Source organism: Anastrepha ludens, chromosome 5, assembly GCF_028408465.1.
Source record: "Anastrepha ludens isolate Willacy chromosome 5, idAnaLude1.1, whole genome shotgun sequence".
In the NCBI taxonomy this organism is placed as follows: domain Eukaryota; kingdom Metazoa; phylum Arthropoda; class Insecta; order Diptera; family Tephritidae; genus Anastrepha; species Anastrepha ludens.
In genome coordinates, this window is record NC_071501.1 from 127,934,610 (window position 1) to 127,953,577 (window position 18,968).

The 18,968-nt window shown below is 35.3% G+C and overlaps 1 protein-coding gene across 2 annotated transcripts; it reads right to left on the reverse strand.

The window, feature by feature from the left end:
• Positions 1-10,582: 10,582 nt before the first annotated feature.
• On the reverse strand, positions 10,583-17,181 carry LOC128865083 (uncharacterized). 2 transcript variants are annotated; one of them, XM_054105034.1, is made up of 3 exons: positions 16,466-17,181; positions 11,210-11,479; positions 10,583-11,125 (listed from the first exon to the last, which is right to left on the reverse strand). In XM_054105034.1, the coding sequence occupies exons 1-3, from the start codon at positions 16,919-16,921 to the stop codon at positions 10,937-10,939; spliced, it is 915 nt and encodes a 304-aa protein (XP_053961009.1). In that variant the 5' UTR covers positions 16,922-17,181; the 3' UTR covers positions 10,583-10,936. The 2 variants fall into 2 exon arrangements, with proteins under 2 accessions (XP_053961009.1, XP_053961008.1); XM_054105033.1 differs by having other exon boundaries at positions 10,583-11,146.
• Positions 17,182-18,968: the final 1,787 nt, after the last annotated feature.

The window sequence follows — 18,968 nt, forward strand, 5'->3', positions numbered from 1 at the left end:
CTGCAAGGAAAATAAAATTGAGCATATTGCAATAACAACGGGTGTCCCGAAAGGCAACGGACAAATTGAACGCGTCAATAGGGTTATACTTTCTGTGTTGGCAAAATTGTCAGCTAATAATTCAGTCAAATGGTATAATTATACAGCGATGGTGCAAAAAGCGATTAACGCACATGTTCATACAACAACAAAATTTACACCGTACGAAATTATGTTTGGTGTAAAAATGAGAAACGAAATGTCTGCCGATGTAATTAAGTTGCTCCAAGATGAAATGTTGGTCGCATTCCAAGGGGATCGCAACAAACTAAGAGAGGAGGCTCGAATCAATATCCAAGCCGCCCAAGAAGTGTATAAACGAAATTTCGACAGGAGGCGTAAAAGTAGTCAGGGATATCAAAAGGCGGATTTGGTGGCGATAAAAGTAACACAGTTTTCAGATAAAAAGTTGGGGAACAAGTTCATCGGGCCTTATAGCGTGGTCAAAGATAAAGGTAATGGGCGGTACGAGGTTGAAAAAGCAGCCGATTTCGCTGGGCCGCACCTTACTTCTACCAGCGTCGACAATATGAAGCTTTGGGCGCATTATGCAGCTGAGAACGACGGGTCATCTGGGACAGATGACGAACAGGATGACCGAATGTGACAAATGGCAACCCTGCGAGGAGCAGAAGTCAGCAGTGAACAAGCGAGCAGTTATTGTGAAGCCGCCGAAAAGCAACGACGTTCAGTTTTGACAATACAAATGCTGTAAACTATAAGTTTTATTCTTCATTTTTTACCGAAATACAAATTTAACAATTACTCATTGTTTCATTTTTACATATATATATACAATATATATATATATATGTAATATACGTAGTGTAAATATACGTAATACGTATACGCCTATTTGTGGCGTGTTTTTCTACACATGAAGGGATATATGTTATATAGTTTTAAGCCGACTCCGAACAGCAGTTGCAGGAGTACGAAAGCCACTGTATGTATTGCAGAGTTGTAGCAACCTTAAAACAAATAAGCAGCTGTCACAGACTGGCACTTGCCTTCCTACACTTCGGTGCAAGGAAAATTACATACCTTTGTATGTGTAGGTACTGCAAATACTTTCTTGGATATGTTTTGTTGTTGTGTGATTGCACGGATTGGAAAACATCGCAATCATGCGATCCGTGCACCATGAAATGGTTTTTCAAGGCATAGAGAACACTCCTAATATGCTGCCACCGAATTTATATTATATTTGATTTATCAGGTCGACACTGACGTCAGTTATTTCAGTTGTTGGTTCTAGATTTAGGAAGAGTCTACCTGAAACATTGTGTTCATTTGTAGTTCCTGCAACCTGCATTACATCTATTTTAAAATCCATTTTCTTAAATAAAAACTCCTACAAATTTGGAAGTAATTTGGTTATTTGCTGATTACTCGTAAGTTTGCAGATATTTGGAACTGGAAATAATTTAGAAATACTCTAAGGCAGCGAAGCATCTCCAAAGACTATTGAGACACTTAATACGAGTATTACCTTTGGATCCAAATTGCTTTAATATTACTCTTCCTCTTTATAGTATCAACCAAAACTTTTAATATGTTATTGAACACGATATGGTATGCCATTTTATATAATCAAATTAAATTTAAATTAAACACCACCGTTCAGAATAATTAATCATTTATTAGTTATTATTCTGAAGTTATTTATTTTATATTCCTACTATTTTATGGGTTGATTTTTGAAGCAATTATTTGCTAAAATACTCTCACTTATACTCAATTTATTTTTCTAATTTTTTAATGCTCATAGAAGGGGACGTTAGTTCTACTCATTTCCCCCGGAGCTCATTGCCTTCCGCTTTTGTCATGAAAGCTCGAGTCCTCGTAAACCATGTACATAAAACCATGCACGTAAAAGATGTACATATATCCGTTAAAAAATCATTGACACACACATCTTTCAATAAATTAAAAGTTCCAGTGCCAGTTATTTTTTTAAGTTTCATAATAAAAATTCACGATAGCTATTTATTTTCAGAAAGAGAAGACGCTAAACAGCTAATTGCCGCAGGCGTTCGGCGTTGCATACAGCATCTAAAGCAGGAGCAGTCTCCAAGGTATTCTTACAAACATGGTGGGTTGGTACTCTTAAATCAAAACATCCCCGACATAATTCAAAAAGTTGTATGTTAAACTAGTGTGTTACCTGAAAAAGGTTCTCATAAAAACGAACTACCGATCGGGGGCACTATTTTAGATCCATTTATGGGATTACATTACATTACATCGCCCATCAAAAATTGGATGATGCATACGTCAGTCTGATATTATTATTAGCCATGAAACAACTTTTTAATAATGTTCGCATATTACTGAAAACTATTCATATACGCCTATGTATGTACTTCCTACTGTCTTTGAACTCTCAGGTTTGGATTATAAGCTTTATTCTCCTAAATATTCAGAGTATCGTATCAAATAAAACAAAACAGAGTTAAATTTAAGGCAAATTTATTTTATCTTTTTCAAAATATGACCCGTCTGAAGCAACACACATGTGCCACGTTTAACCCAGTCCTCCATGCACTCCTGGTGGGCCGACGAAGAGATGGCCTTCAGCTCCTTCGTCGCATTCTCTTTGATCTCCTCTATCGACTGAAATCTCCTTCCACGAAGAGGTAACTTGGAAAACAAAAAGAAGTCGCACGGGGCCATATCAGGTGAATACGGTACTTCCACGATGGTATTTACTTGGTGTTTGGTCAAATAATCCAGCACAATATGGGCTCGGTGCGATGGCGCGTTATCATCATGCTAAACCCAAGAATTATTTGCCCACATTTCCGGCCGTTTGCGACGTACAGTATCTCTCAAACGCTTCAAAACGGATAAATAGTGACAGATGTGTATTTTACAGTCCTACCAACATAAGAAAAAAATATGGACCGGTTCCTATGTGCGCGGTTCGTTTAAATTAAACATTCCCGGTACGTTTTGATCATAGGGTAAGTAATTGTATGTAGTAAAACACGGCTTCTTAGTTCCAAGTGCTTATAAAATTAGGCTTTCAACCCCTTCCGGTACAATTTAATAATGAAAAACTGTGCGTGTATTTATTAAAATAAAACGTTTATTTTATAACCTTGCCGGATATTAGGCAAAAGAAACACAAAAAGGGCAGTATCTCGGGCGAGCAAAGAAACAGACTGAATATGTAATAGTGAACTGTGATGTTTCCAGTAGTAGTTAGTAGTAGTAGTAGTTTCCAGAAGTAACAAAAGTTTTGTCAAATTCAGTACATAATACATTTTAAACTAATTATCAACATTAACTTTAGCCGCATGACAAGTATAGCTCCCGTTGCGCGGTATGTTATGAAAAACCAATGACGTTAAAGGTAGTCTTGTAAGAAGACTATACGAAATGGCTGGCAATATTAAACCTCAAAAGTATTTATTAAACAAAAACTTACATTTTCTCTTCCATTTCTACTCCGCAGTGAAAAACTTTATACTGCGCTTGATTAGCTAGTGATGACCAACAGATTGTCAACATAATACTGACAGAACACATGACGTTCAAATTGTTGCAGAAATTGTCGCTATCTCATAAAAAGAAACATTGTCGCAATTATTTCAGCTAGAACACTCGGTAATTTACATAAAAAAATTTATAACTTGGTATGCACAACACGTACGTCAGCCATGATTTTTCTAAAAGTTCAAAAATATACTATTTAATATAATTAAAACAAGGAGAACTCACATAAAATTATATTATAACTCAAATGTTAAGCATTTTTACATAGATGTATTGTATCTATTTAAAAATGTGTATAGGTTCCAAAAACTAACAAATACGAGTATACATACATAGGTACATGCAAACAAAAAATGTAAATGGAATTGTTGATTTATTTTAGGTCCTCTTATTTTCTATCAAATTTGTACTTCACTTATTTTTTTCAAAATGACAGGAACTAATACAAAACTGTCCGGTTTAACTTAAGCAATTTTCAAAATTGTAGCCAGAAAGCTTTTGAGGAAACAAACGTTCCACCAAGGCTGAAGATGGCAATAGTGTATTTAATGGATACATGATTAAAACGTTACATCTACTGCTTCTCATATTATTACTATACTCCTATTATGGACACGCACGTTGCATGTCCAAAGCTATTTATTCTTTGAAAATGTATATTTTTAGAAACGAATTTAAGTTAACAGTACGTGAAGAACAGAGTTTACGCGATATATAATATGTCTTTTTATAGTACGCTTCTACGTTAAAGTATGGTTTTGTTCCACTGCTGCTGCTGAAGCACCCAATTACGATTTAACATTTCTGTTAGAGATTTATCATTATCAAAAGAGAGGTTGTCTGTAAAGTCTGTTTACTGACGATAGTTTAACGTGACAACGTCACAAGAAAATACTGATGTAATGGTTGCAATTTTCAAAACAAAATTTTAATTTCATTTGTTTGATAGATATTTTGTATGGATACAGAGAAGGAGGTAAATGGAATCGCAATGGAATAGGTCAAGTTACATTTGCACAAACGTGAAAAATTACGAAACATTTATCAAATTCATGAAAGATATGTTCAATTTCGATTGTGCATCAGACGTTAATAAGTCAACAACACGAAGAGGCACCATCATCGATTTGACTTTTTCAAGAAATATTACACTCGAAACACTCCCTTTCATATATCCTACTTTTCCTCTCATCGTCCTATTCTCAACAGAGAAATGGTTCATTACCATGCACATAGGAAGAAGGCATATGCAAATACAAATATGTGAATTTATATACACATGAGCATATACATACATACATATATACGCTCACTTAAGTAGGAGAGAGCAAGATGTCGAACGTTGCCGAACGTTGTGCTCTTTGTCGTTCGTTCCGCGCTTTCGCTTGCAGTTCATGCAAGATAACGACCATGAGCAAGGTAACGACGATTGAGCAAGATAACGACGATTGAGCAAGATTATAAGATTATTAGAATATGATTATAAGACGTTATCACGTCAAAAATTATCAGCTGCATTTATTGGCAAGATATGTCATCATCATTTATGGTATTTATCAGATGAAAGCATTGCGTTTTCATTCTTTGGCAAAAATATCTCCAAAACCGAGAAAAGAAGAATGGTGAAAAATCTTAATGCTTCTGTGATTGCGATGCCGAACCATGCAAACGTATACCATACAATTGAAAGTGACTGATGTTCGGACATTTGTGAAAAACAATTATCAGATTTTATAACGCCACATATATTACATGGAGTTTTTTGAACGTTTCGATATTTCCAAAGAGTTTTTAAAAAATGATTCTGATTTTTGGGACCTGGACAAGATTTTCTAAAGAGAATTGGAAACTGTTAGCAAAATTAAAGTTGTTAACGACACTGCTGAGCGTATTCAAACGTACAATAAAAAACTTACGAAGAAGATCTACAAAACTTACTGCAAGGCGTGAAGGATTATACTTCAAAATTTCCACTACATTCAAAATCCTTAATCAGCAATTCAAATACGATTTAAGTGCGTAAACGGGAGTCGTTAATATTAAATCTGAAAAAACCAACAAAAAATTGTTATTGAGACAAAATATTTGGACAAGATTTTCTAAAGAGAATTGGAAACTGTTAGCAAAATTAAAGTTGTTAACGACACTGCTGAGCGTATTCAAACGTACAATAAAAAACTTACGAAGAAGATCTACAAAACTTACTGCAAGGCGTGAAGGATTATACTTCAAAATTTCCACTACATTCAAAATCCTTAATCAGCAATTCAAATACGATTTAAGTGCGTAAACGGGAGTCGTTAATATTAAATCTGAAAAAACCAACAAAAAATTGTTATTGAGACAAAATATTTGTTTACTTTTTTTAATATTTAGATTAGTGTAAACTCATTATTTCTTAGGAAGTAACATAGTTTTAAGAACACAATAGTGTAATTCTAATACTGCAATATTTCGAATAGTAAACATACATAAACTATTTTTATTTTACTTAACTTGAGATTAATTTAAAAAAATAGCCATTTTTCTTTATTTTTCAACTTTAGGCTCTAGTCGGAACCTCTAAATTTTTCTGATTGGCTTAAGATTTCATAATTTGCAGTTTTTTAGGTAACCTTACTTTTCTAGAGGGTGTCCCGCAAAAATAAAGGCGTTTTATTTTTTCCACATGAATAACGGCCACCTTAATATAGATATACATATATACATAGATAATGCAACATCATACATGTTCTTCAAAGATGCATCGACTCAACCTCGACTCAAGAAACGAAAAAATGGCTTTAAGTCGGCTGAAATTTCGCCCAATTAGGAGCGACTAACTGCTTTTTGGCAACTAATTCAGGAACTATCTAAAATATATATGAATCTTTTTGAGTAAACATTTGTTAAATATGTGATATGTTGAGTTAATGCATTTTCCAATCTGCATCGGGCCTTAGCTAAACACTTATCAAAAACGTGTAAATATGTACGAGTATAGTAACATGCAAAAGGGTGAGCTATTTATTATATAACAAGTGCCAGGTTTAGACAGCAAGCCGCTTCAAAATACTGCTAATTGCAATCATTTTGTGATTGCACTAGACTAGTAAAAAATTGTTGACTCCCAGTCATGACTAACAAAATGAAAGGTGAAATGGTTAAGTACCACTCTGGCACTCCCTAAGTAGCACTAAAGCGGCGTTCTGACTAAGACTAACTTTTTTTCGTGTAAGTCATGGCTAGCAAAAAATTATGCAGTCATTTGGCCCCCATTCAAATGAAAATAGTAGTCAAAAAGTATTGCATTACTCAACACCTCTGCAAGTATGGTATATATGTTGCTCTCACTATCTGGAGCCACGGCCCGTAAAATAAGCTTATTAGAGGAACTTATTTTGGGTTCATACTTCTTCTGTTAATGCGGATACTTTTCCACTATCTACTTACTATTTATCTGCTACCGTATCATAATTCTTGACATTACACCACAGCATAATAGTAGCATTGTCACGTAAATTTTTGTTATTTGCAAATTTAATTGAATGGCCCTCAGCATCGACCGCTAATATCCGCGTATTCAACCTACATAAATATGTATGTACAGATGTATATACTTATCTGTATATGCGCTTAGACAGCGTAATTTCTTTCCACATTAACACCCAATATGCGAATGTTATTATCAGTGAAGGCTAACGGTTATGGCAAGGCAATAGACTGAAAATGCATCTATTACAGAGGACATCTATTTAGGAATACATTAAAAAGTTTTATTGATCAATTTGTTGAGCATCAAGATGTTAAAAGTTGAAAACTGTACGACATTTTAATAATTTCAAACGCTATGTCCCAAGGTATAAACGACTTTGATTTCTGTGTGTGTGTGGCCAATGCGCTTTTCATAACACTTTTACATGAAATAGCAAATGGGTGTTTAAGTTAAAGTGGTCTCTGTCGCAAATACTTTACAAGCCACCCATTTTGTAAAACTTACAATATATTGAGCTAGTTGAAGGTGTGAGTTAAATTCTTTTAATTTGCGATTTATTTATCATATAATTTTATTTATGAATACATATATTTTGTAAGTACGTGCATATGTATGTTAGGACGCTAAGTATGTGTATATAAATACATACATATATTTTTGTGGCATTAACAGCATTTGTTAGGAAGAAGTTCATTCACTTCTGTATATGTATTTTTGATTTCTTGTAGGAATGTGATGTTTTCTTGTATGTCAAGATTATTTTGGCACACATGCATATCAAGACGAATTAAATGCTGAAGGTGGCGTTTTCCCAAAACAGTAACTCTATTTTTCGTGATTTTGATAAGTCTGATGTCAGGCTCCTTTCCAATGCAAAACAAACGAACAAAAGGAAGAGAACTTGCAGGTGTGAGAAAATTCAGTGAATAACTTGGTAATATTGTGCTTTGTGGCATTTAAACTAAACAAACTAATGAAAACGAAGTGCTGTGTTTTAAATTTCATAAAGCATAAATGAATATTAAGCCCCCAAATGCAGAGATTTACCTTTTTATGCGAATGACGCTGTGGCAAGAATGTGTGTGTGTATAATTTTTTGTGTTTGGTAGTTTCTATTGCTTCCGCCTACTTTTCCTCTTCACAAACAAAAAATACCCCTTCCTTTTGTTTGTTTATTCATGAAGCTTGAACCTTGTATTCTATTATCCTTGCATCCTGTCACCATGGGTCCGTTGCGTCCAAAATAGTATTGTACTCGTATTATGTGTTACTTCATGTCCTCCTATTTTTTCGTTACGATTTCGCAGTGGACGTTTGAGCAACATGCGTTCACAATCGAAGTGTATTTCAAGGCCGAGATTTGCAGGTGGCAAACAGCCCATGACCGGGGCCCAGCCAGACATCGAGAACAGGAATGCTCTTAGAATACAGTCCTTCAAAATTCAAATCGTGGAAGCGCTTAAATTTAGCGTTGTAGCAATTTCAGACGGTAAACATTATCTTTTGGAGTGATGAAGCCAACAACACTTCATAGCCAAAGGGACGGTTTGGAGTGTATTGTCAAGCAGTGAAGTAATTGAAAAATCGTCGTGAATATTTTTGTGAGAATCGTCGAGGTCAAGTAGTTTCTGTGAACGGTGTATCTTTTCGGCGCATGCTGAATGGTTACAATATTTTCTGCCAATAATGAGAGAGTATCATTCGCTCAGTACACATACATGGTTTCATTAAAATTGCGCCGCGCCGCACACCATGGCGATACTGAGTGATTACTTCCTTAACAAACTGATATGAAGTTTCAGTGTCATATGCCGGCCTAAGGACCTTTTCTGTTGAGGTACATCAAAAGTAAGGTATTTGAAACAAACCCAGCAACCATCTCAGTACAAAAACAAAAAAAGGACCTATTTTGTTTTTTGTTGTTTTGTTGTTTTGTTGTTTACATATATGCGTGCCTGAATATCAACGCACGGTGCCACATTTTTATTTTTTTTCTTTTTTGTTTTATTTTATCTTATTTTATTTATTGATTTTTTTTAAGTGTATTCAAAACAATATTATGTAATAAATTTTATGTATTCAAAAATAAGAAAATAGTTAAATTTATAGCAGGTAAATAAGGGGATGGTTCCATATGTAGAAGTCCACGCAAGAGGGAAAATTACTGATCGCCATTCACTTGGGAGTGGCCAGGACGATTCTTCTGCATATGGTTCAAGCAGCTCACAACTCCCGGGATTAACCCAAGTATCCTCTATCTAGCTTCCGAACACCCGTTCGGGAGTGAGCTAAAGTGAGAATGCGAAACATTCCAGGATAGCTAGTTGTGCGCTGGGTTTGGGACCCGCCACTTAAACCCCCCAAAGCGACGCTTGGAGTGTTTGAAAGAAAGATTCTGCGTAGGATTTTTGGACCTTTGCACGTTGGCAACGATGAATATCGCAGGCGATGGAACGATGAGCTGTATGAGCTTCACGACGACATAGACAAGTGCAGCGAATAAAGATCCAGCGGCTACGTTGGCTGGGTCATGTCGTCCGAATGGATACAAACGCTCCCGCTATGAAGGTATTCGATGCGGTACCATCTGGTGATAGCAAAGAAAGTTCCTCTTCCTCTCAGTTTCCCTACCATGCAAAAATGTGTTTTGTACTATTATGGGAATATAGCGTGGCTGTTTGCGCAATTCGTCCCATAATTTTTTTCTTTTGCTTACGTTATGTTGAAGGTTGCACAAAAAATGTAAAACATACGCATTTAAGCGTTCTAAAATAATGTAATATGTTCAATAAATAAATAATCAATCCATCTACAAACTATTTTCATTACGTTGATCATTTAAATAATGAAAAACCTTTTCCGCTTTAAAATTAGGTGAATGCGTACTCTAAAGAGTTATATGCATACAAATTAAAAAGTCATTTAAAAACTTATTTATATGGTTTATACGCATTGTTTGCCGCTGCAGTTCATGGAAACTCTCATCATTGCTGCTGTCAGACTTCGATTAATCTGAAAATATCCACTCCCAATTACAATAAGGCGTTCAACATTTTACTCCAAATGGTTTTTTTTTTGTTTTTTGTTCTTCTGGAACTTGGATATGGGACCATCGTGGTGTAAGATTCAAACTGTAACTTGAGTATCAGTTGAAGTTTCTAGCCTGTCCGAATTTTGAGAAAAATGGAGGTAAAAACGCCCAAACAATCGTTTTCAAGGGTGAAAAGAATAAATTTTATTGCCCTGCATTGTTTTACTATCGGGCGCCTAAAACTTTGGTTTCAGATTTTCATATCTTTAAAATCGATCAAAATATGTTTTTTTTTTGTGTGAAAATAAACGAACTTCGTATGTGAAACCTTTATTCACTGATATGAATGAAGCAACTTATTCTTATTAACTCAAATTAAAGCACATGCCGTGCCCACGCTTGCCGCCATATACGTATGATAATATTGTGTATGTAGATAAAACCAACAAAAGGGGCAATAAATTAATCAAATGAGGATCCACTCACAATATATTTTTTATAAATAAATTTATTTTAATATGAATGGAAATAGGAGATACAACAATGCACATTTATATTCACATACATAAAAAGTAGATATACGTACATATGTTGCTTTCAGCGGGTTAATGTAATTTATGGAAATATTTAGCGAATTTTCCGCATTTTCTTTTACAAACACAATTGCATGGGGCCGACCCGCATACATAAGTGTGAATAGGGTATACTCACAAAAGTAGTTTTGTAGAGTATTTGTTCGCTTTTTAATAAAATACATATGTACATTACGAAAAATTGTTTTAAAATTCATATAAATGTATGTTTGTATTATTATATATATGTACAACTCCTATAAGACTGAGTGCATAACATTCATGATTTCTGATATATTATATTAGGTATTTTTAGTTCTAGAAGCAGCTTACTGCATTGAAGTAGCAACGCCAGTACATACGTCCACCATTGCCAATTCCACTGCGCCCAACACCGCCGCCTAACCCACCGGCATTCGCATCTGTCCTTGCCGCTGCCGTCAGCATTGCTACACCTTCGGTATTACCCAAGCCGCTGCCTAACTCCGAACTCATGCCTCCTCTTCTCTGAAAGCTCTTTGCCATTAACTGAAAATTTCTCACACACATGCCCAAATCACAATGCAATTATGCTTTAATTATCCAACTTACAGTTTCGCCAGTGGCGCGATTTATCGAGTTCAAATCTTTGAAATCGTAGTCCATCATAACCGAGGGATCGTCGTCACTATACATATGATTTGCACTCACTTGCTCGGTCTCATCAGCGCTACTAGGAGCATTCCCCTCCTTCGAATTGACGTATTTATCATTGCGTTCTGCATAGAAATCGCTTATTTTGCGACGCTCCTGCTCAAGTGCGTGATGAAGCGCAACCATAAGTCGGTCAAGCAAAAGAGCAGCTCGTTTTGGTACCACCATCTAGAAAAGATACTCGAATCAGTAAATAGTTCAGAATGATAAATATCATTTGTATCTTTGCAGATGTGCAGTTGATGACTAGATTATTATTATAAATTACGACACATATTTTTGAAATCTAAATCTAGAAGAATTTCACTAAAAAGGATTTCAATTTCCTCCATATTCATATTAAATTTACTTAAATTAAGTTATAAGACAAAAAATAATAATCTCCTACAATTTTATGTTTATTCTGTTATATCATATTCTTGTATGTTTTACGAAAATATTTTTACATTGAATTAACCATTCAGAGAACCAGAGATGAAATCATTGGTTCCTTGTTCAGTAGCAGTAATTTCCCTGCGCCTGACTCAGGCATGGTTTTTAACAATACCGATCAGGTGTGGATTCATGGGTGATATTTAGTCATTCACAGGTGATTTCAATGTTCTTCTTCACTAGTAGAATTAAATATGAATTTATATTTTTTGTTACTTAATTTATCGTTTTTTAAACTATTTCTATTAATGCATTATAATTTTTTATTGAACGACGTTGAGGCTTGCTTGAGGAATATTTTTTTAAGGGGTTAGGGGTAATCAGGGGCCCAAAAAATAATGATTTTCAATATTTTTTTTTTTTTTTGCTCGTCAATTTCTTTATTTTACAAAAATAAAAACATAGCATTTTTCAACTTGACTTTAGCAAAATTTCAAGAAAAATATTAATACAGTGCACTCGCGGTAACTCGATTAGCCGCTAAGTCGAACGACGTGCTAACTCGAACACATTTTTTTCCCTATTGACTAGTTTGTAACTCGAACAATATTAAAGCTCTATAACTCGAACAAAAAAACAAATTTATTTGTACACACATTCTTTTCAAACATGTACATTTTGTACATACATACATATGTAATAGTATATGTACATAAATTATATGTATACTAGTGTATTGTCCATATGAATATTTCGACGTTAATATCCCGTTAGTTTTCTGGGAACAACATCTTGCATTGACCAAATTGCTTTAAATTTGTCATTTGTAGTGTATCAGTGCATGTGAGTAATGGATCGTAAAAGGTTGAAGTGTTTAACATTAAAAGAGAGGGCTGAAGTCCTTAACAAAATTAAACGTGGATGTAGTGTTACTTCTCTAGCGAAGGAATATGGGGTAGCCAAGTCCACCATAAGTCTTATAAAAAAGAAAGACAAGGCAATTTTAAAAGCAGTAAACAACACGTTTTTGGGGCTTGGGAAGAGGAGAACTTTAAAAGCTTCTGAGTTTCCTAAAATGAAAGCCGCTTTATACAAATGGTTTCTGTCCCAAAGAAAAAAGAATTACCCAATAAGTGGACTCATCTTGAAAGAACATAACATGAAAAACATAATTTACAGGTCGAATTTTCGCTTTATGATGTTAGCAAATGGAATGATGGTGCCGAATTTACCGACACAGAAGTAATAATTGAAACTAGTGATTCTGAGTCTGAGTTTAACAACACAACTGAGACATGTGAGCGGATATCATCTGAGGAGGCAGTTAGCTCTATCAATAAGGTAATTCAGTGGGCCACAACTGAACAAGTAAGCCCCGCAAAGGTTAACACTCTTCAATTGCTGCGTGAAAAAGTCATATTCAACATTGCTGCAGGCAAGAAAAGACAAACACACATTACAACTTTCTTTTCGGCCTAACTTTTCTGTAAAAACTGACTTTTTTGTGTTACTGACACAAAGACTGCCAAATATTTGATGAAAAATATTGAAACGAATTAATTATTTTAAACATATTCATGTTCATATCCATATGTAAATAAATAAATAAATTTAATTGAAAAAAATCGATATCGATGACTGTTTTTTTAACATAGCACACTCAATTGATAAGTCGAACAAATTCGATAAATCGAGCAGCGCCTGTTTCAATTAGTTCGAGTTATCGCGAGTGCACTGTAATTCAAAAAGTTATCGCTGTTTGTGTGGAGCCCGTTTCTCCAGAAGTCCCTTGCGGTGATCATCACAAGTCCTTGGAGACTCATCTAAAATCAATCGGATAAGATAAATTAGTTTTATTAGTAGATAATCTTGTGCCTGATCGAAGCTTTTTTTACAAAATTGACAATATGGTGGTATCAGGAAATATTTTTCAGATTTTCGAGTAAAAACGACAATTAATTGTTTAAAAGAAATTTAAATTTTGAAAAAAAAAACCTAGGCCACGTAATAGTTCTTCAGCCATCATAGCAGCTTTCAAAATATCGATTTACTACTGCCTGCGTAGCATTCTACCATCTCGAGTGTTATCGTTAGCACGCTTATCTGCCACTTGCATACGTGCAGCATTCATTTTTTCAGCATTCCGATGAGAATTAGGCCTACAATTAAGTACCAGTGTATTCAATATAACCAACAATGAATTTATACCTTCATTGAATATACAAGTAGCTATGTATGCAGCAGTTTGTACCATTTTTGGGCATATTTTCCATACTAGTTGATTAAATCTTTCATTATTATATTAATTGAATCCACCTGCACATCTTGAAAGTAAATTTTCATTACTGAGATCATCGGAAATAGGTTTGATAGCTTTTAAAACATCAGGAGGTCGCCGTAGCCGAATGGGTTGCTGCATGACTACCATTCGGATTTCAGATAGAGGACGTTGGTTCGAATCTCGGTGAAAGACCATAACTGAGGAAAAGTTTTTTCTAATAGCGGTCCCCCCTTGGCATGCAATGGCAAACCTCCGAGTGTATTTCTGCCATGAAAAAGCTAATCATAAAAAATATCTACCGTTCGAAGTTGGCTTGAAACTGTATCCATAAATAGGAGGACGAGCTCGGCCAAACACCCAAAATAGGGGTGTACGCGCCAATTATCTATATACTAGCTTTACCCCGCGGCCCCGCTCGCGTAGCAGTAGTTTTGAGGGATTTAGGATATGTATATAAAAGAATTACAAACAATAATTTCATAGAAAATCTTTTTTTTATTAATAACCATAATATTACAATACCCGGCATCCGTTGCTATGCCTCGTTGAATAAAATCAAAACAACCAATCAGAAAAATATCAAGCAAAATTATTTTTATTAATTTTCTATCTCGAACCGTATTTGAACTTTGCATTTGGGTCATAGTTGAACAGCTTATGCGGATTATGAAGTCTAGAGTGTGCTATAAATAGTGGGAAATAGGAAAAACTACGAGTTTTTAGATTAAATTTAAGCAAATATTCGATTATTAGTGACGAATGAGAGTGGTGGCGCGGCCTGGGGGCTGTGGGAAGGGAGTTCCATCATAAAAACATGCCTATAACCTTCATTGGGTGAAAATATGAATATATACAAATGTTTACGCCATTTGGTGTTGTCGTTTCGTAGTGATGCGCGGATAACGTACAGACATTCACCTTTATGGTATAGATATATACATATATGTATATCAGCAAGAGCTGTAAAAGTTTGAAATCATCATTCGCATCTCAACTTTTTCTATACTGAAATATGAGGTAATTTTAAACTGAATGAATAAATACAATCTTTGCTGCGTTTGAATTCATCCATTGAATATAGTACAAATAGTCTTAAGCCCAGCTATGCATTGTACAGAAATATGAAAAGATGCATTTTGGGGCCTGAGACATTCATCGCCCAAGTTTTATATTGTGTACAGGTGCTCGAATCATTTATCTTTGAATGGAATTAATTGTGAACATATGGTAAATATTTGTGTCTTTAACATACAGAAAGAAATAAACGTGCGAATTTCTGTTTATACTATTTCCGAACCAATATTTAAAAACTGATAATTTTTAATTCATCCTGATAATAAACCCCAAAAGCACAAGTACACGTGCATGGCGCGTACATGCTTTGGCGGGCTTGGCCTAGCTCTTCCTCTATTTGTGGTGTGCGTTTTGATGTTGTTCCACAAATAGAGGGTCCTAATGCACGGTAATTCAAACATACGCACTCCCGAATGGTAGTCATGCACCAACCCATTCGGCTATGGCGACCACCAATACCTAATTAGATACCGCATAATTTGACAATCGCCCAAAAAAATTCAGTTCGGTTCCTTCAAAGATTTATTCAAAAGCATGCAGAAGTGTATTGAGTTTCAAGGGTCAAAATTTAAAAAAAGCAGAAAGATATTTTCAACCATAAATACATATTTCCATTTGCCTATCTCTTAATTTAAGTGATAATCCTCATAATAATATATCTTAATTTACCCCTCTTGCTTTTATTTGATGTATGGAACTCGAACTCTATCGAATGGTAGTCGCACCAAACTCTTCAGCTACGGAGGCCGGTATCGATTATTTGCTAAGGGTGGGCACGGAAGTGACTTTCACATACGTCCACGCACACTTACGATGGCGATTTCACAAATCACGCGCAGTCTGATATTGCCTTTGTTGCTTTTTTTGTTTGTTTTTGCTCACGTTTAAGAACAGACACGAATCGTCGTTTTTAATCGCATTTCTTTCCGCACATTTTTCCAATTGATATATCGCCTCAATCTGCATTTCATATACTCATAAACTTAAATTTATATTTTTTCTTAAGCAGTCGATGACGACCACATATGATTCTGCGGATTCATCTCTTGTACCTATGAATTCATCGAAAGTTGAAGGATTGCTTCCCCTTTTCGTGATACTCGTAGAATCCAGAGTTTAAAATAAAGCTGTGAGCATGCACTCTTTTCTACTAACTTCCTATGTGATCTTCATATACTACAGAGTACTCCCTATACAAAATGGGGAGCATCTCAGTAGAAAAATTAGAGAGTTCCATATCATATTATATCATAGAAAATATTACAATATAAAGGTGATTAATGTCGTCACCATCTTTCTGGTTTCTGTTAAACAGCACGTGTGCCTATTCTTTATATATTCCAATTCTTTACATTTATACGTATAGGCGTTTTCGTTGCAGATTTAAATGAACACAAACCTAAGACAGTAATGTTATATTAACTCACCGGATACTCATCATAATTGGCTTCGATCCGATCGTCAAAACTAAAAATCTCCTCAGGCTGCCCACTCTCAATACGACGTTTTTTCATTCCAACTTCACTACTTCGTGTGTCTCTATGGTTAATACTTTCTGCAATATCACTCTCGGTGGTGGTATAACCAATGCTGTCGCCATTTGCATGTGCTCGATTTCGTAGGTAGTGCGCGTCATCACGACTGCTATCATTATTCTGAGATGTTCGCTTATTTGCTGGTATGTGATGACTCATGTACAAGTCAACATGTTGCAACAATATGAGTGCAATTAAAAGTACAGCCCGTTGCTGTTGTTGTATCGGTATAGTGAGATAGGTATCGACTTGATAACGTTTGCAAGGATTTGAAAAGGGCTTAATTTTCTGTTGTTGGTGATTTGGATTTTTACGTACGAACCAATATTCTTTGACTGCTTTCTGCATTTTGACTCAAAACGTTTACCAGAATAGCCTTTTTTTTACTTTTACAGTTTAGTTCATATGTGTCTTAAGCGATTAAAATTAGAGTACCAGGACCACTCTCAAACTTTATTTGTTGTACAAAGTCTCTACGTACTTAATATCAGTCACTGTGATCCATGGCATCCATCTTCGAATACGAAGCAGAAAATAACAAATATTCCTCTGATTTTGAAAATGATTGAGTTCGAAAATTTTAGACTCCCGTCTGTTTCAATGGTAATATTTGCTTGCACTGACTGTGGTGCCACTTTCATCGTGCCTTTTTATAATCACTCCATTTTATTATAGATTGATGCATACATATGTGTAAATTCTTTTTGTTCCATTTTTTTATACTTATGTTTCTACTTTCTTATGTTTTCCACTTGGTTATTAAACCATGTTTTTTCGATGGCGAATACTTAATTCATTGCCACAGCATACAGAGAAATGCTTTTCAAAATCATTCGCCTTCCCAATATTTTTTGCTTGCAATTCATCATTTGCGTCGTCCAAATGTTTCTGTGGTTGTTATAATTAATACTGGTACGCATTTACGCACAAGTAGTATATACTTACATGCATGTGTGGACGTTTGGTTCCAGCAGGATTATAAGAACATGGTTTTAACAACGCTACAACAACCAGTTTACAACATATCCTGAGCGCCTTAAGCGTTTCGTAGAAAATGGCAATGTGGCTATATCGCCTTGTTAACGAGCGGTAGTACTTTTGCTAAGTACAAACATCCCTACACGTATATCCACTATAAGTGGAGTATATAAGTATGTATACAATATATGTAAACTTAAAGTCTTATGTATGGAAAGTATATATACTTTTCATGCATATATTTATATACTTGTAAATACCTAGGTATGTGTACGAGAGTAGGTGTGGAAATGTACTCAACATCCAATACGATCTGCTTGCATATTTAATTGAACACCACTACATTCATTACCAGCAAATACTTACTAATTTCGTACTTACTTACGAATGTTAGTTTAATTGTTCAATTACATCTTCCTGATTACTTTTATTCACCGTGTATTAATCGTGTATACTTTTGCCTATTTGTATAACGGGTGTATTTTAAGACAGAGATATTTTCCAAACCAGCAGTTCGAATAAACTTACATACGTACGTTTTTTTCATTTGTGTTTGTTACAAATTGTGGGAGTTTTCCAAATTCAATTTTCAAAATCAGTCGATAATCTCTAGTCTTATATATAAAATAAAGTCAACTTTTTGTGTGTGTTCGCTAACCGGACGTGTCTTTGCACCGAATTAAACCAAACTTACACACATTGTTAAGTAGGTATTGAAGATGGTTTACGTATAGTTTGAATGCCAATTGGTGGATAGGGCTCGAGATATAGGTCAAAACGTGGACCCGGGTAACCTTTGGATGTGTAGGTACAATATGGATATCAAATTGAAGCTGTTGCTGAATGCTTTAGTTCAGTTCATGCCGCTCCGTGACTAGGGTCTCGAGATAGAGACCAATGCGTGGACCCTAGAATGTGTTTGTACAATATGGATATCAAATTGAAGCTGTTGGTAAATGCTTTAATACAGAGTATTTTTCATGCCGCTCCGTGACTAGGGTCTCGAGATAGAGACCAACACGTGGACCCTAGAATATGTTTGTACAATATGGATATCAAATGGAAGCTGTTGGTGAATGCTTTAGTACAGAGTATTTTTCATGCCGCTCCGTGACTAGGGTCTCGAGATAGAGACCAACACGTGCACCCTAGAATGTGTTTGTACAATATGGATATCAAATGGAAGCTGTTGGTGAATGCTTTAGTGCAGAGTATTTTTCATGCCGCTCCGTGACTGGGGTCTCGAAATATAGGTCAAAATGTGGACCCGGGTAACCTTTGGTTGTGTGTGTACAATATGGGTATCAAATGAAAGCTGTTGAGAAGTGCTTTAATACGGGGTAATTTTCATACCTATTGATGACTCGAAATATATGCCAAAACGTGGACCCGCCGTGTCTTTGCACCAAATTAAACC

Coding starts and splice junctions, on each gene's coding strand:
- LOC128865083 (XM_054105033.1), bottom strand. CDS start 16,921: ATGCAGAAAGCAGTCAAAGAATATTGGTTCGTACGTAAAAATCCAAAT. Junction 11,480..16,465: donor CCAATTATGATGAGTATCCG/GTGAGTTAATAT, acceptor TATCTTTTCTAG/ATGGTGGTACCAAAACGAGC. Junction 11,147..11,209: donor ATCGCGCCACTGGCGAAACT/GTAAGTTGGATA, acceptor AGAAATTTTCAG/TTAATGGCAAAGAGCTTTCA.